Below are 27597 nucleotides of genomic sequence, written 5' to 3'. Positions count from 1 at the left end.
CCACCCCAGAAGGGTCCTCCGCGCTGCCCCTGCGTAAAGCTGGGCGGGCCGGAGAGGCAGGCGGCAGGCTTGGTTGCCGGGACTGGATCGAGGAAGCCGGTGGGCTGGGAAGCGTACATAAGAGGCGCTTGAATCTCCGGTCAGCAGTGCGAGAGAGACGTCCGCCCGCTCCTGCCGCCCCTGCCAGGGACTTTTCCTCGGCGAGGAGCAACGGCTGCCTGCCTGCCTGCCTGCGAGCGCCAGAGCTGCTGCTCACACCCCCTTCAGGTCCACGAAGCCCGCGCCTTCTCCTGCGCGACTGATTCTTCAGGAGATCAGCCTCTCTGGTATGCCGCCGCCCTTCCCTTCGGCTGCTCCTCTCCGGGTGAAAAGCGATCCAACTTGGCCAGAGCCTGAGCATCACCGGGGCAGGAAGGCGAGGCTGTTCTCTTGTTGAGGCTCCTCTGAACCTCGTTTCCAGGTTTGGACCTCAGGCTGGGAAGCTGGTGGGGTAAGTGTTACACGGCCAGGTGTGAAACGTGGAGTAGGGCAGGGAAGGGGAAACGTGTGGGGTGCAGGGCTGTAACTCCGTGGGGAGAGCATCTGCTTTGCATGCAGAAGGTCTTGGGTTCAACCGCAACCGCGCAGCATCTCCACACAGGGCTGGGGATGTCCCCTGTTTGAAGAGAGCTGCCAGCCAGTGTGTGCAATACTGAGCTAGGTGGACAAAGGTGTGATTTGGTCTATGTTCCTTCGTGGCCCTCCAGACTCCAACTCCCATCATATCTGACTGACCACCCGAAAGTTCTATCACAGAAAAATTGGGGGGGGGGGGATGCAGGATAGAATGGGATAAAGAGGATTGGTGCATTTTTTTTTAAAAAAGTATTATATGTGAATGTATCATGTGCATCAATGTCCTTGATTTGCTAGGTTGCCAAATGCACAAGTTGGCCTTGGTGCTTCTGCTTACAAGGGTTGCCAACTTACTAAAACCATGCTTACATGCACAGGTGAGAGCAACAATCGAGTGGTCCATTGTTAGGCAATCATAATATAATTGAAGCTACAAAGGAAAATGCTAAGCATACTTATATCAAGGTTCCAGATCAGAGTGCAACAACATCTGGAGGGCATCAGGTTGCCCATCCCTGGGATCAAGGTCCAGGGTACAGTCTAAAGGCATCTGCTGCAGCTAAGCAGCTCTGGGTCTAGTCAATGCCTCGGTGGCTGACCACCTTGGAACCACAGGCATGCCACCTTGGGTTCTGTCATCTAAAAGCTTCCTAAACAACGGTCAGGGTGCAGAAGTCTGTGGATCAAGAAAACCAGGGTGCTGTCATGGTTCGTGTCAGACTGAGGAGAGCTGGGTTCAAATCCTTGTCCAGCCACAAAGATCACTGGTTGGCTTTGGGCCCAACCTAGCCTACCTCACAGGATTGTTGTAAGGATTAAAGCTGAAGAGAGCTATGTTCACCACTTGAGCTTTTTTGGGAAGAAGCGTGGGATAAAAATGCAACGAGTTAGACAGATATCCTGGAGATCTCTTAAAAGACCCATATAAAGAACTTGCTAAGTGAGAAGGAATTTTTTTTACTACATATTCTCTCTACCCCCCCCCCCCCCCGCGCAAGCCTCCCACACATCCAAGGCATCTGGGGAAGGAAAGGGGAGGCTGGTGCATCACAAAATAAAGGGTGGGATTCTGGTTTAAGAAACCCTAATTATTCTATTCTAGTTCTATTCTAATTGATGTAATTTAAGAAGTCCCCAATGAAAGGGTATTTTGGGGGGGGGGGCCTTGAACATATAAGTGTTCTTTCTCCTTCCTGTGTTTAGTTAAGTGAAGAAGAGTTTTGTCTGAACAGGGGGCGGGTGTTCCAATTGCCAGGGAAGGCCCCCAGTCCCGAGTGTTTGTGTGGACTCCCTTATCAGCAATGTGTTTAAATAAAGGTGCACCAGGAAAGGTTATATTTAATAACTGTCTGTGAAATTCAGAACATGCTGCTAATGTTTGTGTTTGGGGTGGGGAACTAGGGTGTGGGTGCCACTCATCCCGTGTCACTAGGAGGGATGTGGAATTGACTGGAACTGTTGCAGATTGTGTTAATGTGTACTGTGTAAACTGTGCTCTTGTAAAGTGGGCACAAAGTTCTCCTGTTTTGCAGTTATGTCTTTTGGAGATCTTTTCCCATCACCACTAAAACAAAAAAAACAAAACAAAACAAAACTCAATTAAAAAAAAATCCTCTTCCATTTGAAATGCCGCCGGCTCTGGGCTGGAAAACCTCCATAGTTGTACAGTCACATAACAAACACCACAGTTCAAAGGGAGATAAGCCGCACACCAACAGGCGCAAGCCCAGATTCCCTGCCTTGCACGAGATGAGAGCCGTTCTTGAACGCTCCACCTCCTCAGATTGATGAGCCGCACTGTGTGTTTCCGTGGACTTTGCCGACTGAGGTCAGAAGGCGACAGTTAATCAAAATGACGCCCCACTACTTCCTAGCATCTGGAAGAGCAAGGCAGAGGTGTGGGGTGGGGGGAGAGGCCCAGATTCCTTCCTTGCCTTCTGACCTTGAGCCGCCCTCCTCTTGAGATGGCTGCTGCTGAGAGTAGAAAACTTATTGCATTGCTGAAGTCTGAGATCATAGAAGGTGCCTTCTTACTCCCAGGTGGCCATGAGATGGGAGGACACAGGGGAGATGCCAGAGAAGGAATAAGAACGGGGCAGAGGCCGTCTTCCTCTTCTGGGGCTAGGGAGCACAGCAGACACCAGCACCCAGTCTTTCTAACATGAGAGGTGAGGGGGCTCATCCTTCCTCAAATTTCTTTTTTGAGAAACTTTGAACTTCAATCACAGTTCAGAAACAGTTCCTTTGGAGTTCTAGCTTCATATTCCAAATGTATCATTGGCAACAGGTATCTTGAGGGGAAAAAAATACCCTTATCAGATTACCCCCAGAAATTCATTAAATCTGAATTAAATTGGAGGTGGGGGGTGGTGGAATTCAGGCTGGCATCATGTTTTGAGGATGGTGCAAAAATGAGGTGCCTCTTTCCTGCAGTAAAAATCAGCCTGGAAGAACGCCCAGTGCTCTCCCCTCCTCATTTGATCGGCTGCTTTCAGCTGCTCAGTTCATGAGTTCAAGGCTGTACCCTTTTGCTTTCTTTTTCCATCCTGAAGGCAGCGTAAACAGGAAAATGTCCCGAGTTACATTCCTGGCTTGGAAAGCCTGGGCTCAGGGAAAATGGCTGGGACAGATATATCAGAGGATGTAAGAGACACGATTACTGTACTCTGGCTGAGCCAGCCCTGTGCTCCTGGATACCTGAAGGTCAAGCTGAACACCATCTTCCAGCGAGGGAAGCCCAGAGCATGCTGGCGAGACCCGTGGGATTTCTTCTCTCAAGCTGCCAGCTGAAGTGGAGGATCCTATTGGGGCAAAACATTTGAATGTTGAACACTGCCCGCCCTCCCCTGCAAAATTGCTCCCTGCACATTCCTGCATGTTTCATGGAGGGGATTGACTGTCAGGCCAGGCAGGGTGCAGAGCAACCCAAGGGAGACCATCAATGGGAAGGGCTGCTGGTGCCTGCTGTGAGTGTCTGCCTTCAGGGGCACAATTGCGACTACACTTTGGGGTGCTCTTTTGGAGGATTTGGGTCAGAGTTCCGGAAACTCTGTTCTGCTGGGGGGAAGTATTGTCCTTGATGTTATTGCACTGAACAGGTCACTTTAATTTTTTACGTTGTGTTTTTGTTTTGTATTGTAAATCACTTTGAGCATCATTTTACGGGGTGCATAAGTTGGTATGTATCCAACCAAGCTCCACATAGTGTAAAAGGGAGATCGATTCCTCTGTGTGATTCTCCATCTTTTCATTGTTCTCCAGGACCTGCAGATCCCAGAAGATCAAACAGAAGAATGATGGCCTTCTGGACTCTTTTGGCCATAGTGCTGTTGGCAGAAGAGGACCTTGCTCTCCGGGCATCTCGTACGCGGAGAGAGCTGGCCCCAGGATTGCATGAACGGGGGATCCGGGATGCAGGAGGCTCTTACTGCGAACGCCGTAGTGCTTGCTGCCCTGGGAGGGATGATGGCTGCACAGTGCCATACCTGGACACCATCTGCTACTGCGACCTCTTCTGCAACCGCACTGTCTCTGACTGCTGCCCCGATTTCTGGGAGTACTGTTTGGGCATCGAACCTCCATTTGCTGTTCAGAAAGGTAGGTTACTTGCAGGTGGATTGCCTGATCGGTGGGTAGATATATATAACAATGGAGGTGAGTCTGAGGGGAGAGGAGGGGGGTACAGATGTGGGCTGCTTTGCAGACTTTGTTCACACTGCTTGGGGTGCTGATGGTCCAAGTCACCTGGAGGGCACAGGGTTGAGAAAAGTTGTTTAGAAGGTTAGATGTTTTCAGATAGGTGTTTGTGACTGGGTCAGATAAGGGTCTGTGGGCATAAGTGGCTGTGTGTGCTGGACAATTATGAATGGTTGCATTTGTGTGTGTTTTCGTTTTCTCTTCCTCTGTGTTAATACTATAGATTGTAGAAACAGATCAGAAGGAAAGTCGCAGCAGGCAGGCTGTTGGTTCCTAGCACTACCCAAGATTGCTTAAAGAAATAAGCACATGGATAGAATGGTGCCTATTGGAGGTGTGCCAAAGTTTAGGGGCATGGCGATAGACTCTGCTGCCCAGTTCATCACTAAACGCATCCAAACCATGCCCAGTAGTTGTAGATGAGACAGGCTGAGTTTGTGCTACTCTTCTGATCCTTCCTACCCAAACTGGATTTCCTGCAGTCTGAAAAAAATGCTGCAGAAAACAGAGCACAGGGGAAACACAGGCTGGCAGTGCTTTGATAATGACATCGTGTAGATGCCTTGTAAAAAAATGATGAAGAAAGAACAACAATTCTATGGTAAATGTCTGTTGTGGAAGCCGGCATAGAAAGCAGCACTTCTTGCAACCTGCATTTAATTTGCGGAACTCACTGCCACAAGATGTAGTAATGACTTTTTTACTTTGGGTGACTTTAATATGGAATTAGAGACAAATTCCTGGAAGGGGATAAGCCACATTCATCAACCAAATGCCCTCCAGATATTTTGGTCCATAGCTCCCTTCAGGCTCTGCCAGTACCACCACATTGGAGAAGATAGCCAGAGAAGAAGCAGTGCATTTTGGAGTGCCCAATGTTGGGGCCAAATCATCATGATCATCATCATGATCATCACCCTACCTTTTCCCCAGACTGGGACACAAGGAGGCTTACAGATAAAATAATTAGGATGCTGTTGTTGTAATGTTACACTGGGCAGTTGGATTGATCTGAGAAAGACCAACCTTATGATTAAATGTGTGGATATTTATTATTATTGGGATTCTCCCATTCCCCCCACTCCACATGCTGAAGACGACAGTGTTAGGGTCCTTAAATCTGCCTCTACTAGATGTGTCATGCAAATATGCCCTTGGCACAATCACAGTCCCCAGAGTCCCAGTAGGGATACTTCCGCAGCAGCTGCAAAATCCCCTTGACCCCCTTTAAGGAAAATGTGATTTCCCCTTCCATCCTTGCTTAAAAACAATAGGCGCCTTTCTTTTGAGCGTCTCATAGAAGGGCTGGTGGTGGGGAATGCCTTCAGCTTCCCTCAGGGCTCTGGCTTCCCTCTGAAATAAGACGTTTAACCCCATCAAAGCTGAATCCAAAGGGGAAATAGAAATTTTCATTTTGGGCTAAATTTTCTCCCCACCCCAAGCAGTTAATTTCTAAAAAGAGCAGTGCTAAACCCTAGCTGGGAAACCAATTCCACACTCTCAGGTTTTGGTGTGCATGGACTATTTCACCCTCCCTCCCCCCGTGGTGGGAAAAAAGGCACTTTGGGCATACTCAGATAAATTGTCATGTTTATTGCTATTTTTCACATTGGGAGGTACCTTATCCTGAGACGTAGGAGGCAACCTAATGCTGAGCCAGATCATTGGTCCATCTAGCTCAGCCTCATCCTCACTGACTGGCAATGGCTGTCAGGGTTATAGACCAGGGACATCCCCAGCTCTCCCTAAAGTGAATAATATAATAATAAATGATTTGCAAACCAGATGTCATTGACCCCTCTAGTACAGTACTGCCTACACTGAGAGCTAGCCATTCTCCAGGGCATTGGGGATGCTGCTGAGTTCATGGCACAGACAACCTTCTCAAAGGAGGCTTCCTGATTTGCAAGCTGGTCAGGAACACCACCTTCTGTTACTGCCACAAGATCATGCATTATCACATTCACATTGTTCCACCTCCACTGTCAGAGGCAGCATGCCTCTGAATACCAGTTTCTGGAAGCTGCAGGCGCAGTGAGGTGCTGCTGTCCTCAGGTCCTACTTGCAGGCTCCCTGTAGGCATCTGATTGGCAACTGTGAGAAGAGGTCCTTGGCCTGGTCCAGCAGGGCTCTTTGTATATTCTTATGTTTCTGTACATTACTGCCAACAGGTAACACATATCTTCTTGAAACTGACTTCTCAGAAGGCAGAGGGGTAACTGCACAGGAGTTTCAGAGCTCACGGAGCAGAATTACATGCCTGAAACCTTCTCTTGCCCCTCCCTACACAACTAGGAAATTTCTGTACATTATGGACTTCAATGGGCCACTAGCAGGCTCTTCCTGTCTTCTTAAGAGCTAGGGTTTGCCCCTCCCTTCACATTTTCCAAGCCCGACTTGGAAAATGGCATTTGAAACATGCTTCAGCCTTGCATTAATCAAACTTTGACCCTGAGCTCTCGATCCAAACCCTCAGCGCAGGAGTGCGAACTCTACTGAACACAGTGAGATTTTATACAGTTCAACCTCTGCGAGCTTCAACCAGCCTTTTGTACTCTGGAAAGGTTAAAAGGGTAGAATTTATCCCATACTTTCCATGTACATTTATGGAGGAAGAGGAGCTTCTAAACAGTAAGTTATTGTTGCTTCAGAACCAGGGAGTGGTACGTAATTAAACCAGGCTACATCAGTGTGTTGGTTCCCCCAGCATGCCTTACAATATTTTAGTGAGAAATTACAAGAAATGTGCTACAGGGTTTAGCTCAGATGATAAAGCCCTGAAGGCTGAATGATGTCTTTTGTAATATTTGATGTGCTTACAGTATACAATCAGAGCATGGCAGGGGTTAATAGATGCCCATAAACACCAGCAGCTACACCCAAGCAGTGCTCTCAGCTCTTTTTCTTTCTTCTCTATCTGATTTTAGCTGGTTTGAAACTGCGCAACTGGTTCCCAAACCATTTCTCTGCTGCCCCTCCCACTAGCTGGAGCAGAGTCTTGCCTTCCCAAACTCTGCTGGGGGTTGTATTCCAAAAGCTGGAGAGAGATTCCCAGCAATCAGGAGTCTCTCCCCCACTGCTGGTTCCTATTGATTATGGCTGGTGTGTCTGTGTGTGTGTGTGTGTGTGTGTGTGTGTCTGTACACATACATACATACATACATACATACATACATACATACTGCTTTTTGGCCCAAATGCCCCCAAAGTGATGGAAAAAATAGAAAAGAAAAATACAATAAAGTATGATAAATTCAAATACAAGTGTACAATAAATATAATGCAATATAAGCATGACATGTGGGCTTTTAGTACAAGCAATCAGCCTAACTAAATATTGCTTTCCCAGCATCCACAGCAGTAAACAGTTGTACAGAATACTGCACTGAATCCTGATATTGGGCGGTTGAGCCCCTCTACCAAAATGTAAGCCTTCTTGCTATCTATATGGATCCATAGGCACTCAGTTTCCCATCCCAGTTTTCTCCTTGTTCCCTTTTTTCCAGCCTGCATCCGTAACGGACACAAGTTCCCAACAGGCTCAACCTACAGAGATAACTGCAACTTCTGGTAAGTTGGGCTCTTTGATCACAGAAGCATTTTTTTCAGTCAAAGTCTCGCTGCCAAAGGTTCCCTTCAGGCCGTCAGCATTTGGCAGAAGGAATCTGAGCACATGCTAGAGCTTTTAGTTTGCACTGCTTAACAAATCCTCACCACAAAAAATCTGCTTTAGAAACTTGCATGGACTTTTGCAGTTAGGAAAGTGACAGGGAAATGCGTTGAAATAAGCTGGAAGAATGAAGATGCTTGATTATGCTTTTGTATTTGTTGGAAGCCACCCAGAGTGGCTGGGGCAACACAGTCAGAAGGGCCTGATGCAAATAAAACAACAATTATTATTATTATTATTATTATTATTATTATTATTATTATTATTATTATTATTATTTAGTGTAAACACAATACACACAGAGCATGGTTAAGCTATGTAACTCACTCCCCCAGGAGACAGTGATAGCCACTAACTAGGATGGCTTTAAAAGAGAATTAGACAAATTCATGGAGGAGAAAGCTATTAGTGGCTATTAGACTCTGTCTGCATGGTTGGAGGCAGTAATGCTTCTGAACACCAGTTGCTGGGAGTCAGAATTGTGCTCAGGTCCTGTTTCTAGGCTTCCCATGGGCATCTTGTTGGCCGCTCCAAGAATAGGATCCTGAACTAGATGGGCCACTGGCCTGATCTAGCAGACTCTTTTTTCCTTTTGTTCTTATGTTCACCATGGCATTGAGAACATGGTGCTGGACTCGATGCGCCTTTGACCAGATCCAGCAACAAAGTTTTCCTTGTGGTCCGTAAGGCAAAGGGAAGATGAGGGTTAAACAGAGAGTCCCGACTGAGCTCCAGTTAACTGCTCAGCAGGCCCTGGCAGGATGCAGACTCTAAGGGGAGAGTGTTGCTGCCAGGCAGGTCCGTAAAAGGACAAAACCTTTTCTGCCTTCAGGATGGGGAAGGGGGTGGGGGAAAGGATTGTTGTTGCTTTTTAAAGTGCCTTTTGGCCGAGAGAAAATGCCAAGCGTTCTATGAAGCATAGCTAATGTTGGAATTGGCTCCTCGTCAGCAAGGCCACCGTGTTTCCTGAAGGCTTCGTGAAAAGGATTAGGGCACCTTGTGCTAGCAATGTGCTTGCAGAAGGCCTGGCCATAGACCATGTGCAGGGGGAGCTTGGTCTAAGAGCGCGCGTGCGCACGCACACACACACAGGTTTTTGGTGCCTTATATCAAGTCAGACCATTGTGTCCATCCAACTCAACTGTCTAACAGTGGCTTTCCAGGATTTCAGAGTGGTCTCCCCCAGCTCCACCTGCAGATCCTGGGGATTTAACCTGGGACATTCTGCATGCAAAGCAGATGTCCTGCCACCGAGCTACAGCCCTTCTGCTTCCAGCATCCTCAGAATCTCAAGCTTTCTTTAATAAAGGAGCCTGTTCCAATGAGTAAATAAAGCTCTTAGCACTAGTCAGATCTCACTTGGAGCTCTGTGTCTTTTTGTAGATTCTGCACTTTGAATTTGGATGTAGACACGCTGGAGCACCTTCAAAGGTGGCAGCAAAGAGGGCCAAGATGATGGGGGGAAAGTCTTGTGAGGGAAGGTAGAAGTCAAGGCTGTAGTTAAATGGTAGAGCATCTACTTTGCCTGCAAAGTGTCCCAGATTCAATCCCTGGTGTCTCCAGGCAGGGCTGAGAATATCCTCTATCTTAAACCCTGGAGAGTCACTGCCAATCAGTGTAGGCAACACTGAGCTAGATGTTCTGACTTAGTTTAAGGCAGCTTCCTAGGTTCCTATGGAAGTCAGAACTGCCTTGGTTATATCTGTGCTGTGGTCCGCCCTGGCTCATCACCTATCTCCTTTGTACAGTTATAAATTTGATCCTCAGGTGATCTGCACCTGGTTCCACAAGGTGCAGAGTCCTTTGTAACAAACTTGAAGAATTCTGTACTGCTCATTCCTGAGTTGCTCAGTTTAAGCTGCAAGGTGGTCTGCCAGGGAAGACCTTGGTGGGTGCTATGCACCTTCACACAATGCACTGGCAACCTCTGGTGTAAAGCAGGTTGGCGGCGAGGTTGAAGTTGCCTGGGCACACCAGAGGGAGTGTGTTGGATTGGCTCTGCCAGTGGGTCTGCACAGCCCCTATGGCATCATCATTCTGCCCAAGCTCACTGCATTCAGGTCAGTGTCAGCAAAGCTGGTGTCAGGAGGGTGGCTCCACACCACCTCGCAGGCCACTGCTGGATCTAGACTTCTGGAAGTATCTCCCTTTGGCTACTAGCTTACCACCCTTCCATAGCTTCATATATCTAACGTTTCCCATGTCTTCTCTTCTCAGCACTTGTGAAGGAAATGGGCGATGGTCCTGTGAAAACCACGCTTGCCTCATCAATGGGGATATGATAGATGCCATCAACAGAGGGAATTATGGGTAAGAAGAAGAACCTCAACTTGATGAATCAAGCAGGCTGCTAGGGAGGAGGGGTCCAACAAAAGTTGGTGGTCTCCATTCCGAGGGAAGTGTAGCAATGATGAGGAGTGGAGCCACATATCCACCATTTTGTGGCTTTTTGTCAAAGCTGTGGGCAGGAAGGAATAAGCCTAAAGAAAAAGCTGCCATTGCTCCAGCCTTGACCTCAGTGTCATAAAAGGATAGGTTGGCTGGATCTGGAGATGTTGTAGCACTAGCTGAGGACCTGGAACAAGTTCCTGATACTGCACCTTAGGTGAGTGCCCAGGGGTCTGTGGAACCCAAGCTAGAACCCTCATGGGTATTGTCCCCCAAGCTCACCTGAAGAGTCAACCCATTATCCTGATTTAAGGCAGCTAGTAGACTTGAACCTCTTGAAAAATGGTACCTCTAGAAAACTTGTGATTCATTGGTTTCATGCTTCAGTTTTCTTTTGAAGTTCCTTTGTTCAAGAACAGGGTTCATGGCAGAGTGTCCAAGTACACTGAAACGCTCCCCTACAGTTGTTGGGGTTTTTTTTATTTAAAAAATTGCTATTTCAAGTGTCAAGTTTATGTCCGTTTATGCTTTTTGCACAGAGGTCGTTCTGTTGGTCTTATGTAGGATGCAGAAAGGCATCACTGGCAAACAAGAGACTGTCATTGTATAAGATGAGCTGGTCTGTGTTCCCTTGACATTCTGGCTGCCATTATTAGGATCTGTAGTAGTATTGCCTGAGGAGCTGTAGAGACAGGATTGGAACCTGTGTCTGTTGCAAGATCTGGTCCCTGTGTTTGTGTCTGTGGCCTATTATTCTTGGTGAGGAGATGTGCTAGCTTGAGGATGTGTCTCTAAGTAAGACCTACCACCCAAGGCCAGTGAGAGGGAGGTACCCTTGTCCAGGATGGGCTGTAGCTCCTTGGAGTGGATTTAGCTGGGAACTACAAGTAACAGCAAGCTGTGTTATCTAGGCCTGTTGTATAATAAGTCCTTTCTGGGTACCTGTCTGGCTTTGCTGATCTGCATTTTCACTTTGTGGTGTGTGTGTGTGTACTGTACTGATTTATTTAGCAACATTTATATACAGCTTGATTGCAATAAAATCTCCAAGTGTTTGTAGTCTAATAAGGAATTCCAGTTGTGAGTCTTTACCCACTGGGTTAAAACAGATGTGGTTGTATCACAGAGCTTGATGGCAGAGTGCAGACAGTGGTTTTTTGTTGTCTGCTCTGGGTAGAAGCTGGAAACTTATAAGATACATGTGGTGGTCAGTATATATCTGACATAAAGTGGTGCTTATATGCCCATTATGTAATGGCACAGTAGTGTTCAGAAAGCTGCATACCTCAGTTTTCAGCTGAGCATACCAATGCCTCCATTTTGTTTCTCAGTGGTCCTGTTTGACTCCAATGGTCCTGTTTGACTCCAGTTCTGTTGGCACAGGGACACCATGTTCAGAATTAGAACTGATCATCACTATTTTATATTACATTCCAGTTCTTCAAAACACCACAGCAATCAATTAGTTTCTTTGCGAATTAGGGGGTTCTCACTCTCCCTGGGCAGGCAGAGTCTCCCTTTAAATTGCATGCCAGTTCCGAGTCAAGGAAGAATGCCAAGAGGAAAGGGAGCTGGCTTGTCATATATCCAAGAACTATGAACTGGTGGTGTTTTCTTACCAAGGTAGCTGGTTAGTTCTGAATGCTGGCACCCTCTCTAATGGATCTCTCAGGGTCTCCCTGAGCAAAGGTTCATCTTATCAACAGAGTCTCTTCCATCTTCCTTTAGCTGGAGAGCCTCCAACTACAGCCAGTTCTGGGGCATGACGCTAGAGGAGGGCATCCAGTATCGCCTTGGCACCATCAAACCCCCCACGGCTGTCATGAACATGAATGAACTCCATGTAAGTCTCACTTGGTGGATGATCCAGAAAGGCTCGTTCTGAGCTTCTTCATTCCAAAGATTGGGAGTTTTCTTCCTCTGCACTTCTGATTACAGGAAAATTAAATACAAAAGAACATGTGCATAATTTTCCCAGTTGTGTCAGAAGGGACAGATTTCAGGCACATAGCTCTGAGAGCTCTGAAACTCTCACCCAGTTACCCCTCTGACTTCTGAGAGGTCAGTTTCAAGCCTGTTTTTGTTACCTGTTGACAGTACAGTGGTAACTCAGGTTAAGTACTTAATTCGTTCCGGACGTCCGTTCTTAACCTGAAACTGTTCTTAACCTAAAACACCACTTTAGCTAATGGGGCCTCCTGCTGCCGCTGCGCCGCTGGAGCATTTCTGTTCTCATCCTGAAGCAAAGTTCTTAACCCGAGGTACTATTTCTGGGTTAGCAGAGTCTGTAACCTGAAGCGTATGTAACCTGAAGCGTATGTAACCCAAGGTACCACTGTAATTAAAAAAAGGGGAGGGGAGAGAAAATATGGAGTGTCTACTGGATCAGGCCAAAAGCCCATCTAGTCAGGAATCCAGTCCTTACAGTGGCAGTAATGAGGATGGCCTGGAATGCTGAGCTCTAAATCAGGAAGGCTTACAATCAGTGCCATTTCTCTAGGAAAAGAGGTGCCGGAACTCACCATGAACGCCTCCCTTGTTCACTTATAAGGTCAATGGTGCCCACCTGAGAGGTGCCAGAACTGAGTTCTGGTGAGTTCCAGCTGAAAAAAAGCCCTGCTTACAATCTACAACAATATAAGAGGGAGGTTACTTACACTTTTATTGTGGGGAAAAGAGGGGAGATATGTGACTTTGCTAAGAGAAGGGTTTGATTTGATTTATTGTATTTCTATGTTGCTTTTCATTCAAATGAATCCCAAACCAGTTTACAAACAACAAATAACACTAACACAATAGAACATAATAGAACATTACAAGTTCACCATTAATCATACAATCTACAAAACAATCCAGAGACTTCAGGGGCCCTGGAGATGTTTGCAAACAAACTCAGCTGCTTCAGCAATTTCAGTCCCGGGGATGAGGGTGGTTTCAGGGGGAGGGGACACATGTCCTTTCTTTTTCTTGCTGTGTTGTTCTTTCCCACTCCTGGGAAGGCCACTGCAGCCCCTCAGGACATCAGCAGAGGCTGCTGATTCAGCAGTGCATTATCCCTGACGTAATCTGCTCCCCTAAAGCAAACACCAGAGCAAAGAAAGCCAGCTGAAATGTCAGAGGAATCAAGCCAGGGTGGCCCCCAGATCTCTGCTCTCTTTTTAGAACAAGGAAAGGGAAGAGGCCAGGCTGGACTGAAGGCCCCGCTTTTCCAGCAAGGGAAGCGACGAGACCTTGTCTGTTGGGCTACAAGCACAAGCTGTCCGTCAACAGAACAACAGGACATGATTCCAAGCCTGAGCAATTTTTGCTCTTGCTCTTGTTGCTTTGTGACTGAGCAACGTGAGAACTCTCAAGGTTATGTAAGCTGGAAGAGGAAGATGCAGGAAAGGGCAGGAAGGTTTACATGGCTTGTATTCTGGTTTCTTGACTCTCAGGGCTTGTTCTGCTTAGTCCACCTGTCCTAGAAAGCATGGGGTTCAAGAGCTTTCCCGCTTGTCCCATGCTGTCTGTGCACGGGTCTGGGCAGCTTTGCCTTTGCCCTGCTACTTTCCCCCCGAAAACCTCTTCTTTAGCTCTAAATTGGAGCAAGAGAACCAACAATTTTGCCTCAGTGAGTATCTTGAAGCAGCAACCGAGGCGAGCCTGTTGCTGTTTCCGCTGTGAATCCTGGGTACGTTTCCCTGCTTTCTAGTGACTTCCTTCTCCTGCTTTCCCCTCTCTCTGTAGATGAATATGGATGCCAATGAGTTGCTGCCGTCCCATTTCAATGCTGCTGAGAAGTGGGCAGGAATGATCCACGAGCCGCTGGACCAGGGCAACTGTGCTGGATCCTGGGCCTTTTCTACTGCAGGTACCTCACCTCACAGGTGGAAAGAATGTGCCATAACAATGGTGGAGCAGGGAGAGGACATGTCTTCTGCTACCTTCCTGATGCTCTACTTCGGGGTGGGATAGGCTAGGCTAACCTGTTCCCATTCAGATGTTTTCTGTACCTGGCAATCTACTGCCAGTTCTTCTAGGTGCTCTGGGAATGGGCCTCATCCATTGACTCACACATCTTCAGAGGCCTGTAAATCTTAATCGCAGTACTGGCTCCTTTCCAACATCCCTGGCATGTCCGTGTCCCTGATTATTATCGCAGTGCTTGTCCCACCCTCCTGCTGTGACACTCTGTTGCCTCTTCCTCCCATTGTACATGTGCTAAGGGACTCTGGGAACAGTAGTTCTTGAGAGGGCATCACTCATAGGGAGGCGCACGTCTTTCAAGCAACGCCCTAGACTTCCCTGTACAAGCTGTTTCTCACACATAGAGGGGCCAGCCATACCTCATCTTAATGCAGATTGTGAACCTCTGGTGCCTCCCCCTCGTCCATCCGGCATTCTCTTCCTACTACTCCTGCCCCTCACTTTCTCCTCCCTAAATCTGGAGATTCCTTATGCTTTGAAAATCCAAATAGGAGAGCTGCATCAACTGCATGCTACTGTAGCACCATGCTAATGCTCCTGTGATTCAAGAAACTGGCTTCATCCTCATTACTAGCTCTCCAGACTTCTAACCACATGTGTCTTCTCACCAGCGGTAGCCTCGGACAGGATCTCCATCCACTCCATGGGACACATGACTCCCGCCTTATCGCCCCAGAACCTCCTCTCCTGCAACACTCGCAACCAGCAAGGCTGTAGCGGGGGCCGAATTGATGGGGCCTGGTGGTTCCTGCGCAGGAGAGGGTGAGTTTGTGCAGAAAAGTCCACTTCGTCACATTCAGAAATGGAACCTGGTGTAGCAATGAAAGTTGATGAAGTTGTCAACCTGCACAGGACAGAAAGGTCTCTGTGCGCATGTGGCATGGCCTAGTGTAGCACTGGAGGCTTTCCAGAACCCTTTTGGATCTCCCAGATTCTGGCAGGCCCCCAGTTTTGCCTCAGCCGTGAGTCCACGAAGGTAGAAAGAACAAAGGGATCATATGCTGAATTTGACTTAAACTCAAATGTTCAGGCATTGTCATTTTACAGCAGGCTGTTGAATTAGAGAACTGTGACGTTCAGACTTTCCACCCCTACATATATCTACCATGGAAGCCCAGTGCATTGCAGAAGATTCTGGGGGAGTTTACATCTGCTGCACAATGAGTCTGCATGGGGTGTTTCACCACCAGCTTGCATGGAATAGGAATCCCCCCCCCCCAAAAAAAAAATGTACGCAGGAGCAGTCATGGGGAAGAAACAAAGTTCAATGGTAGAACAGTTCCTTGGCATATTACTGTCTTATGAGCTAGATGGACCTGTGGCCTGACTCTGAATAAGGCAACTTCCTATGTACATATTGTTTTTTGCAGAAGATCAGCCTCCATTACTCTCCTTGTCATGTGTCTTGAAAACTGCTAGGCAATACTGGTCCGGCATTGTTATAGGGCTGGAGGGCTGGGGCTATTAGCCTTTGATGGCTTGGAAGGCTAGAAGGCTGGGAAAAGTATCAACACAACTAGCAAGGGATGGAAGGTGGGGGGGAGGAAGGGGGGAATGGAAGGGTCTTGAAGGAGTTGCATGTAAAGACTTAAAACTGAACAACATTAGGCATGTGGATTAGCATTGCTTGTATCTTAAAAAAAATCTATAAATAACTGCAGCTTTTGGGGGGGCAAGGGGTGGAAGATCAGGACCATGACACATGAGGAAGATGTTTTTAAACTGCCCCCCACACACACACACATACTGTGTTCCTGATTGGGTATGTGTGTGAATCCCTTCCCCCTTCCATTTCTATAGGAGGGAAGGGTTAAATAATCACCTCCCTGCTCATGCTGTCCCAATAGTTGTTTTTTTTAAAGGTACATACAGAGCATGTTCTTAACATCATCCTTGGTAGTGAGCAAGTCTCCATATAAGCCGTTCAGTTACCTACAAAATCTCATACTTTTCTCCTTTCCCTCTCCCCCACATTCGGTCTTCCAGAGTGGTGACGGACGAATGCTACCCTTTCACCAGCCAGGAAAAAGACAGCACCCCGCCTGCAACCCCTTGCATGATGCATAGCCGCTCCACAGGCCGGGGCAAGAGACAAGCCACGGCACGCTGCCCCAACCCATGGACGGACTCCAATGAGATCTTCCAGTCCACCCCTGCGTATCGCCTCTCCTCCAACGTGAGTGCTGTAGAGCATGGGCTGAGCACAGCTGATCGTTCTGGGCAGGGTTTTCAAGCTAGAGCTGTGTGCAAATGGCCACTTTAAATCCTCTGTCCTATTGGTGGGCACATCTATATTTGTGGTGGGGGCAGGCAGGGTCCCAGGACATTATTTGTGGTGGGGATCACCCTTAAAAGTTGCAGTAGCAGATTTTCTTTCTTTTGTCACAAAGCAGTATTTTCCTGCTGCAAGGTGAAGCTTCAGCATCAACTATGCTGGCAGCCTGACCACCTTTTGCATCTTCCACCAAGTCCTAGCCTATGCATCCTTCTGGGGTGCTGTCAGCGGGATCAGCCATCAAAAATGGTGGAGAATATTGGGAGGAAATTTTACAAAGTATCCTTCTTTCTATAGGGTTTTTAAAGCTGTTTATGATATGTTTGTAAAACGCCTTGCTACTCTTCTGTCTGCTTGCAGGAGAAAGAGATCATGAAGGAGTTGATGGAAAATGGACCAGTGCAAGGTGAGCTATGGGTCTCCCCCAGGAAAAAAACCTGAGAGGTTTGTAGCTACAGAGCTTTTCCACAAAGCACTTTGAGGAAGAACAGTCTACCTGAGCATTTAGAACCTTAGAGGTCCAATTCGCTCCAGTTCTATGTCCTGGCCAGGAAGAGGGCATAGACTTGGCAGCCTTATCCCCACTGCCAGCCTGGTGTAGAAACGATTATTTACAGCACTGTGGTGCCCAGTATGGAAGACACAATGATGAGAACAGGGAGCCAGCTCCCAAAAATGTTGTCTTTTCATATTTTGTACAAAAAAATATGCCTCTGTCACAGCAACCTGCACTGCTCCTGTAACCCTCAGAGAACCCAGTAGAAGTTGGTTTGTGATCTTTAGGATAGGCACAATCGAGACAGACCCTCCGTTAGGAAATTATCAATGATTAAGCTCGAGGGAGTTGGACTCTGGCTTTCAATGGTTCACAGACATCTATGACTGAGATTTCTGAGACAGTGATGTAAGACAGAAGAAAACCCACATGCATTAATAGGGAATTGTGTGTCCCTCCGCCACCGGTGCATTCATCACATGTGGGAAGAGACTCTATGATCAGAGGTCCAGTCATGACCCACCCCCCTTGCATGGAGATGCTCCATTCACATACGTAGTTGGAGGGGGGCATTCTTGGGTGCATCAGCAAGGAAGGGGGCAGCCTGTGTAATCCTTTCACATGTTCTTTGAACACACAGAAAGTGTTTGCTCCATTTCACCAGCACCAGCAATCATGGAAGGGTTGTGCTGATAAACATATAACACTACATACAAACAGTTTTGCCATTGGGTAGGTGGGGGTGGAGGGCTTAATTTGTGTCTGGAGCTAGATATTATGAAAGCCACGTCCTTGTCTTCTAAAGCAGAGCACACTGGACGTTCAGCACCACAAAGCTGTTCAAAAGTTTGACAGGTGGAAAGAAAGAAAAATAGATTAATTCCAGTGGTCTAAATCTCAAAAGTATAGTAGTAGTAGTAGTAGTAGTAGTAGTAGTAGTAGTAGTAGTATGATGATGATAGATGAACAAGATTTGTAGCCAGTACTAGTCCTACTCAGAGTAGACCCATAAAAATGAATGAGTAAGACTGTTGTTGTTGTTGTTTAGTCGTTTAGTCGTGTCCGACTCTTCGTGACCCCATGGACCAGAGCACGCCAGGCACCTCTGTCCTCCACTACTTCCCGCAGTTTGGTCAGACTCATGCTGGTAACCTCGAAAACACTATCCAACCATCTCGTCCTCTGTCGCCCCCTTCTCCTTGTGCCCTCCATCTTTCCCAGCATCAGTGTCTTCTCCAGGGAGTCTTCTCTTCTCATGAGGTGGCCAAAGTACTGGAGCCTCAGCTTCACGATCTGTCCTTCCAGTGAGCACTCAGGGCTGATTTCCTTAAGAATGGATGCGTTTGATCTTCTTGCAGTCCATGGGACTCTCAAGAGTCTTCTCCAGCACCATAATTCAAAAGCATCAATTCTTCGGCGATCAGCCTTCTTGATGGTCCAGCTCTCACTTCCATACATCACTACTGGGAAAACCATGGCTTTAACTATACGGACCTTTGTTGGCAAGGTGACGTCTCTACTTCTCAAGATGCTGTCTAGGCCTGTCATTGCCCTTCTCCCAAGAAGGAGGCGTCTTTTAATTTCGTGGCTGCTGTCACCATCTGCAGTGATCATGGAGCCCAAGAAAGTAAAATCTCTCACTGCCTCCATTTCTTCCCCTTCTATTTGCCAGGAGGTGATGGGACCAGTGGCCATGATCTTCGTTTTTATGATGTTGAGCTTCAGACCATATTTTGCGCTCTCCTCTTTCACCCTCATTAACAGGTTCTTTAATTCCTCCTCACTTTCTGCCATCAAGGTTGTGTCATCTGCATATCTGAGGTTGTTGATATTTCTTCCGGCAATCTTAATTCCAGCTTGGGATTCATCCAGCCCAGCCTTTCGCATGATGTATTCTGCATATAAATTAAATAAGCAGGGAGACAAAATACAGCCTTGTCGTACTCCTTTCCCAATTTTGAACCAATCAGTTGTTCCATATCCAGTTCTAACTGTAGCTTCTTGTCCCACATAGAGATTTCTCAGGAGACAGATGAGGTGATCAGGCACTCCCATTTCTTTAAGAACTTGCCATAGTTTGCTGTGGTCGACACAGTCAAAGGCTTTTGCATAGTCAATGAAGCAGAAGTAGATGTCTTTCTGGAACTCTCTAGCTTTCTCCATAATCCAGCGCATGTTTGCAATTTGGTCTCTGGTTCCTCTGCCTCTTCTAAATCCAGCTTGCACTTCTGGGAGTTCTCGATCCACATACTGCTTAAGCCTTCCTTGTAGAATTTTAAGCATAACCTTGCTAGCGTGTGAAATGAGTGCAATTGTGCGGTAGTTGGAGCATTCTTTGGCACTACCCTTCTTTGGGACTGGGATGTAGACTGATCTTCTCCAATCTTCTGGCCACTGCTGAGTTTTCCAAATTTGCTGGCATATTGAGTGTAGCACCTTAACAGCATCATCTTTTAAAATTTTAAATAGTTCAGCTGGAATACCATCACTTCCATTGGCCTTGTTATTTGCAGTGCTTTCTAAGGCCCATTTGACTTCACTCTCCAGGATGTCTGGCTCAAGGTCAGCAACCACACTACCTGGGGTGTACGAGACATCCATATCTTTCTGGTATAATTCTTCTGTGTATTCTTGCCACCTCTTCTTGATGTCTTCTGCTTCTGTTAGGTCCTTACCACTTTTGTCCTTTATTATGGTAATCTTTGTACGAAATGTTCCTTTCATATCTCCAATTTTCTTGAACAGATCTCTGGTTCTTCCCATTCTGTTGTTTTCCTCTATTTGTTTGCATTATTCGTTTAAGAAGGCCTTCTTGTCTCTCCTTGCTATTCTTTGGAAATCTGCATTCAATTTCCTGTATCTTTCACTATCTCCCTCGCATTTTGCTTGCCTTCTCTCCTCCGCTATTTGTAAGGCCTCGTTGGACAGCCACTTTGCTTTCTTGCATTTCCTTTTCATTGGGATGGTTTTCGTTGCTGCCTCCTGTACAATGTTACGAGCCTCCATCCATAGTTCTTCAGGCACTCTGTCCACCAAATCTAAATCCTTAAACCTGTTCCTCACTTCCACTGTGTATTCATAAGGGATTTGACTTAGATTGTATCTTAGCGGCCCAGTGGTTTTTCCTACTTTCTTCAGTTTAAGCTTGAATTTTGCTATAAGAAGCTGATGATCTGAGCCACAGTCAGCTCCCGGTCTTGTTTTTGCTGACTGTATAGAGCTTCTCCATCTTTGGCTGCAGAGAATATAATCAATCTGATTTCGATGCTGCCCATCTGGTGATGTCCATGTGTAGAGTTGTCTCTTGTGTTGTTGGAAAAGCGTGTTTGTGATGACCAGCTTGTTCTCTTGACAGAACTCTATTAGCCTTTGCCCTGCTTCGTTTTGATCTCCAAGGCCAAACTTGCCAGTTGTTCCTTTTATCTCTTGCCTCCCTACTTTAGCATTCCAGTCCCCTATAATGAGAAGAACATCCTTCTTTGGTGTCACTTCTATAAGGTGTTGTAAGTCTTCATAGAATTGGTCAATTTCAGTTTCTTCAGCACCAGTAGTTGGTGCATAAACTTGGATTACTGTGATGTTAAAAGGTCTGCCTTGGATTCGTATCGAGATCATTCTATCATTTTTGAGATTGCATCCCAGTACAGCTTTCGCCACTCTTTTGTTGACTATGAGGGCCACTCCATTTCTTTTACGGGTTTCTTGCCCACAGTAGTAGATGTGATGGTCATCCGAACTGAATTCGCCCATTCCCGTCCATTTTAGTTCACTGATGCCCAGGATGTCAATATTTATTCTTGCCATCTCATTTTTGACCACCTCCAACTTACCCAGGTTCGTGGTTCTTACATTCCAGGTTCCTATGCAATATTTTTCTTTACAGCATTGGACTTTCCTTTCGCTTCCAGGCATATCCACAACTGAGCGTCCTTTCGGCTTTGGCCCAGCCGCTTCATCAGCTCTGGATCTACTTGTACTTGCCCTCCGCTCTTCCCCAGTAGCATGTTGGACGCCTTCCGACCTGAGGGGCTCATCTTCCAGCGTCATAACTTTTATATGCCTGTTGTCTTTGTCCATGGAGTTTTCTTGGCAAGGATACTGGAGTGGCTTGCCGGTTCCTCCTCCAGGTGGATCACGTTTGGTCGAAACTCTCCACTATGACCTGTTCATCTTGTGTGCCCTGCTCGGCGTAGTTCATAGCTTCTCTGAGTTCTTCAAGCCCCTCCGCCACGGCAAGGCAGTGATCCATGAAGGGGATGAGTAAGACTAAGCTAGGCCTATTAATCACAATGGACCAGCTCTGAGTAAAACGTAGTTAGATACAACCCTGTGTTAGGGTCAGTTGATCTTAATGAGTATAACAAAGTATAACAAAGTAAGTATAACAAAGTGAGTATAACAAAGGATTCTCTGCCAGATTGCAATTACCAGGATCCTTTGGGGTGCACATGAGTAAGACTAAGCTAGGCCTATTAATCACAATGGACCAGCTCTGAGTAAAACGTAGTTAGATACAACCCTGTGTTAGGGTCAGTTGATCTTAATTTGCTCCCTCCTATTCAAGTACAGCATTCTGTTCACAATGCCACACTGACTTTCAAAAATGGAAACACACAACCTGCAGACTACTAGCAATGGGTATCACCACCACCAGCCCAAGTTTTACCTCCTGCCTTCCAAGCCCTGCAAGCCCAATCACAACCCTTTCTGGCCCCCATGATCAGCTCCATCATCCATAGTGCAGAAATGCACACCTGCTTCTTGATGGAAATTCAGCGAGTCTACCTATCGTAGAAATCTAAATGGTGTGTTCACACAGCAAACTTGCTTAACAATTATTCCATCTTCTGAAGAAATTCTGGCTTTGTGAGTATAACAAAGGATTCTCTGCCAGATTGCAATTACCAGGATCCTTTGGGGTGCACATATGCAAGTGTGAATGTGCAAGCCACAAGAGTTATAAAACTGATACACGTTTGTAGTGCAGACAGGCCTCCAAAGGGTTGGTGGTGAAGTTGACGTCAGAGGTGGAGGGACTGTGCCTGTCGACTTTTTCCTGTTGCTTACTTCATCTCCTTTCTCTTCTTGTACAGCCATCATGGAGGTGCATGAAGACTTCTTCATGTATAGAAGTGGCATTTATCGGCACACATCTGTAGCAGCTGGGAAGCCAGAACAGTACCGACGGCACGGCACCCATTCTGTCAAAGTCACTGGGTGAGGGATATTGCTTGAAGGGGTAATGTTGGTGGAGAGGTGTTCAGGGGCTGCCTTTCTACTGATCACAGGAATATCCAATCGCATGGTATTCTCACATGTTATGTCCTACTGGATCATGCCAATAGCTGGTTCAGTCGAGCGTTCTGTTTTCAACAGTGGACAGCAGCTTCTGAGAGCCTCAGAGCAGGGCATGAAAGCAATTGACTGTTGAACCACTCTGAGAATGGTAGCTTTGTGGGGGCAATAGGGGCCTCCTAATAACTGTGGTTAAACCACAGAGCCTAGGGCTTGCTGGACAGAAGGTCGGCGGTTTGAATCCCCACGACGGGGTCAGCCCCCTTTGCTCGGTCCCTGCTCCTGCCAACCTAGCAGTTCAAAAGCATGTCAAAGTGCAAGTAGATAAATAGGTACCACTCCAGCGGGAAGGTAAATGGTGTTTCCGTGCGCTGCTCTGGTTCGCCAGAAGTGGCTTAGTCATGCTGGCCACATGACTGTACCGGCTCCCTCAGCCAGTAAAGTGAGATGAGCGCCGCAACCCCAGAGTCGTCCACGACTGGACCTAATGGTCAGGGGTCCCTTTACCTTTAACAACCTCAGCACCCATAACAAGCTGCAGCTCCCAGAATCCTTTGGGGTGGGGAAGGCATGACTGGTTAAAATGCTATCATGGTGCTATAAATGTATGGCATGAACGTGGCCTGTGTATGTTTTGGTGGAGAGGTGTGTGAGCTTGGCCCTGGCCCCAGAATTTGGGAGAAGGTACCAGTTTTGCTGGGAAAAGGAATAAAGGAGACCTTTGGGAAAAGAAAAATGTTTGTTTTTGTTTTTTAAAGGTGCTCCTGAAGGCCTCTTCTCTTTTCCCAGGGTTGGCTTGGGGGGGGGGGGAGAGTTGCAGAGGACATCCTCCACAGACTGTTTTAACCTAGAAGAGGGGGCAGAATTTCCTCATATTACTCCTTCCTCTTTGTGGCTCTTCTTGGACCCCTGATGACTGCCTGGCCTTGTGACTCTTTGGAGCTTACTCTACCTGCCTCTCTCTCTCTCTCTCTCTCTCTGTGTGTGTTTGATAGTGGGCACCATAGGGAGTTCAACATGTTTCCTCTCTGCAGTGCCTCGTGGCTTCCTCTCCACTTTCCCTCATTTGGTGGGCACTGACTGGACAGCGGAGTTTGATCCATGCCAGCTCACTACTGCTTGAGGAATGAGGAAGGAAAACTAACAAGAGAGGCCCTGCAGGGGGAGAGTAGAGGCTCTTGAGAACAAGTCACTGCCAGATAAGGCCACTCTTTTGGGGGAAAGTGAGAACTTTTCTCTCTGACGTCAAACAGCCGCCAGCCGGGTGAAAGAGTCATTCTTTGGGAGAGCTGAGCACAGCTGGAGCAGATCCCCCTCTGAGATCTCTTTCACCAGGACTGAAACGGCTTCAGAGACTTATTCCACAGCATGCAAAAGACTCTCCAACGTTTCGCAGATGAAATGGGGAGACTGCTGTGCGTGTTTTTAGTCTGTTATGGCTAAAACAACTACCGGTAATGCATCATCTGCAGTATACATTTTATGCAGTTTTATATCACTTTAAACAGTCGTAGCTTTGCACCCTCCAAAGGATTCTGGGAACTGTAGTTTGTGAAGGGTGCTGAGGGCTGTGCCTTAGACTGAGAGCCCGAAGGGAATGGAAGGGATTGTCTACTCACTTGTAAGCTGCTGTGGATGAAATGCTAATAATAATAATGCTACTTATAATACTGTGTGAGGGACGAGGCATTCTCACTGGATTGGAACAAGCTGGGAATACAGCAAAAACCTAAACAAAACATTGGCACCAGGCGATGCTTTGAGTCTTTTTAACCTGACTCACAGACTGCAAGTACACAGAATGTTGCCACAGTTACCCATTCCAACACTGAGATCAAAACACTCAGAGATGGGCAAAGGCCTCTGCTTAGGGCAAAGGAAAACACTGAACTATGGGGGCAAGCTAAGGAGAAACAAGAGGAGGGCTCCCAGCCAGCTAGATCACGCTGTCTTTTCCACTTGGGCTTATCTTCTCAAGCTGTTTGCAGAAGGAAATGACAGACCAGATTCTGAGCTAATCAGTAAGGAATGAAATGGGAAACCCCTTCCAGTCGGACACCAAGCCTGCTTTGCTAACACCTGACCAAGAACTTTGGGCATCTCTCCCGGACAGGCAATATGAAGTACTGCCACTAACTCTGATGGCTTTATTAGGGGACTAGACAGATTCATGCACCAGCAGCTACTAGTCATTATATTTATCTGTAACCTCCAGATGCTGGGAAATAATGAATGGTAGAGCATCTGCTTTGTATGCAGACGGTCCCAAGTTCAATCCCTAGCAACATCGCCAGGTAGGACTAGGAATGCCCCCTACCTGAAACCTTAGACAGCTGCTGCCAGTCAGTGCAGAGAGCCCTAAGCCAGATGGACCATGGTTTGACTTGGTATAGGGCAGCTTCCAAGGAAGGCTTTCCCCTCCAGGTGCTACTTGTGGGATTCCTAGAGGCATCTGGTTGTCCCATCGTGGAAAACAGGATGCTGGAGTCCAGAGGGTCTCTTGTTATGATCTTCTCAAACCGGAAGGATGAATGTGATGGGGTTGGATAAAACCTAGCAATCAAAGCAACAACAATGCTTCATTTTTTGTGAAATGCATTCCACTGAGCAAGTCTGTCATAAAACAGCTTCCTGACATGTTAAAGAAGGGATGGGAATAATAATAATAATAATAATAATAATAATAATAATAATAATAATAATAATAATAATAATAATAATAATATATTATTTATACCCCACCCATTTGGCTGGGTTTCCCCAGCCACTCTGGGCAGCTCCCAACAGAATATTAAAAACATGATAAAACATCAAACATTAAAAACTTCCCTAAACAGGGCTGCCTAGTGGCCCAAACACTGGATGTTGCCTCTGAAGCATATATTTTTTCCCAGGTCCTTTTGGCCTTATCATATTTTAGTTAAAGTGTGGCAAAATATTTATCACTCACAGTTTCATTTGTAAGTATGGACCGAAGAATCAGTCAAATTTCATTTTAGTTTCTTATCTTTCCAGTCTTAAAAATGTTTGCCACATTTCCACGTAATATTATTATTACTGTATTAAGATTTGCATGAAAATTCATCAGCGTTTTGGTCCAATTACTCCAAATATACACATTTTTTTTTGCAAGCAGTTCCCCTAATATTTGTTAATTGTCCTTCATCAGAAGATGCCTGGGTGGTGTGCAAATGTGTGGCTGAAATCTTTTGCATAGCACATGTTAAGGAGGACCACTCAACAAAGCTGCCTCTTTCATTCTGTGTCACAGGTGGGGAGAGGAACAGCTGCCTGATGGGTCAAATCAGAAATACTGGGTGAGTGCTGCCGTTTCTTAACCAGGAATTGCCACAAATTTAGGTATTGTTCATTTTAGGTATTTCATTTAAGGTCTTCCATCATAGAGCTCAAGGTAGCATACATGGGTGCCCAAGTCAGGACATTTCCAGACTGTCACTGTTTTCAGGTGGAATTCAGTCAAATCCTGGCAAATTCAGCTTGTGCGCTCAAAGCTGATTTGGAACTCTTACGAAACAAACCTGCTTCCCTAAGAAATCAGACTCGCGATAAGGAAAAATATGGGGAAATGAAAGTGTGTGATAAAACTCCCTTGACACATCATCATCTAATCTCCCCCAAAACAAATCAGGATGAATGCTCATTAAACAGGGTGTCAGGGAGCAACCTCAGTGTGGGGGTGACGACCGAGACACTGACCCAGACCCAAATTTGTTTTAACTTCAGCAAGTGGCTGCAAAATATACCTTCAAAGCACACTATGGGACCTTTTAATAATTATTCGTTATCCTAGACATCTATTTCTCCGGATCTCTCCTGCTCCGCTGTCTGCAAGTAAGCGCTGCTGTAAATGAGGCTTGAAGACAGTGCCAGTCACCTGATTGGAAACTCTGGAATGTAGCCGATCCCAGCAGGGCTTGAAGTCACCACCAACCAGCTGGTAGCGGGTGGCATCAAGCCATGCTGCAAAGGAAAAAGGGTCCCCTGAGGTGGGTGCCCCCTCCACCTGTCAGTGACCCACTGGGCTGAAAAGGCCCCCCATCCTCGTTTTAATGTGAGAGTTGGTGTAGCGAAGCCCCTATGAGATAGTGTTACAAAGCAGGAATCCTCAGTTTAAAACTTGCCTCTGCCATGAACTCACTTGACAGCCTTAGGTGAGCTTCTCTTTTTCTCTGTGCAAGATAATGGGGATAATACTGACCTGCCTTGCATGCTTGCTGTAAGGATGGCAACAAGATTGCTATGTATGAATGCTACGGCGCAGTATAAATGTGAAAAGCTGTTTTGTCAGAAACCATTAATGGCTCATGTTATCTTCTGGGCAATTTTCTGTCTCTGGCTTCAGATTGCTGCCAACTCATGGGGCAAGGACTGGGGAGAGAACGGCTACTTCCGCATTGCCCGTGGGGCCAATGAGTGTGAGATCGAAACCTTTGTGGTAGGCGTCTGGGGCCGGGTCGGGATGGAAGACATGCACCACAAGAAGTGAGGAACTTGGGAGGCATACCTTGCATCAGCAGGTCACCAGGGAGAACTTCCTTCCTTTTGCTGCCCACACCTTTTTTCTTCTCCAAAAAAAGAAAACAAAATCAAATCCGAGATCTGGATCAGCCAAAGAATACCACACAGCTCCTTTTCACCACTGTGTCTGTCTCTGAAGAGAACAATGCTTGACCACATTCTGGGGTCTGCACAAGACTGTGTGAGGCCTAGGACTGTTCTTGAAGCCCTGGGCATGTCTAAAAGGCTTTGGATGGCCTTCTTGGAAACTTTGGAAGCTCCTTGAGAACTCAAGAAACAGCTGGAGAAGGGGAAGTTTTGTCAGAAGGGGCCACGGAAAGTTATTCTGTCTGACACCCCCTTGCTCCTCTGCATCTTTGTTAGCCTACACACAAAGCCCAAAGTGTGCCACAGAGACATCAGAAGCAAATAAGGAACACCCTGTCAATTTTGCCTGAAGAGTGGCTAATGCCATACAGTGAACTGTGTGGGAGGACAAATCAGCATCTCATTTTCTGTGGGTATCCAGTAATCTCTTGTACACCTCACCAGTGCCTCAAAATGAAGCCATTTCGGAAGTGCTGGTTTCTCTGACCTGATGTTCGACAGTGGTTTGAGTCAGGAACAAGCCTCTTTTGAGGAATTGGCAGCCATTGTAATGCCAACCGTTGTGGGCTT

General features: G+C 46.7%; 1 protein-coding gene across 3 annotated transcripts; it reads left to right on the top strand.

Annotated features, from left to right (window-relative positions):
• The first annotated feature begins 45 nt into the window (after positions 1–45).
• TINAGL1 (tubulointerstitial nephritis antigen like 1) lies at positions 46–27497 on the top strand. Of its 3 annotated transcripts, none has more exons than XM_028739000.2 (12): positions 46–490; positions 3877–4212; positions 7818–7881; positions 10199–10291; positions 12098–12212; positions 14096–14219; positions 14947–15097; positions 16322–16511; positions 16971–17016; positions 22200–22323; positions 25673–25718; positions 26765–27497. In XM_028739000.2, exons 2-12 carry the CDS (start codon positions 3909–3911, stop codon positions 26906–26908), a joined length of 1401 nt encoding a protein of 466 aa, XP_028594833.2. In that variant the 5' UTR covers positions 46–490; positions 3877–3908; the 3' UTR covers positions 26909–27497. The 3 variants fall into 3 exon arrangements, with proteins under 3 accessions (XP_028594833.2, XP_028594832.2, XP_077788052.1); XM_028738999.2 differs by lacking the exon at positions 46–490 and adding an exon at positions 2668–2783; XM_077931926.1 differs by lacking the exon at positions 46–490 and adding an exon at positions 3557–3581.
• The last annotated feature ends 100 nt before the right edge of the window (positions 27498–27597 follow it).

Source organism: Podarcis muralis, chromosome 7, assembly GCF_964188315.1.
Source record: "Podarcis muralis chromosome 7, rPodMur119.hap1.1, whole genome shotgun sequence".
Lineage (NCBI taxonomy): Eukaryota > Metazoa > Chordata > Lepidosauria > Squamata > Lacertidae > Podarcis > Podarcis muralis.
The sequence above is the reverse complement of the archived record's forward strand: the minus strand, read 5'-3'. Positions and strand labels throughout refer to the sequence as shown.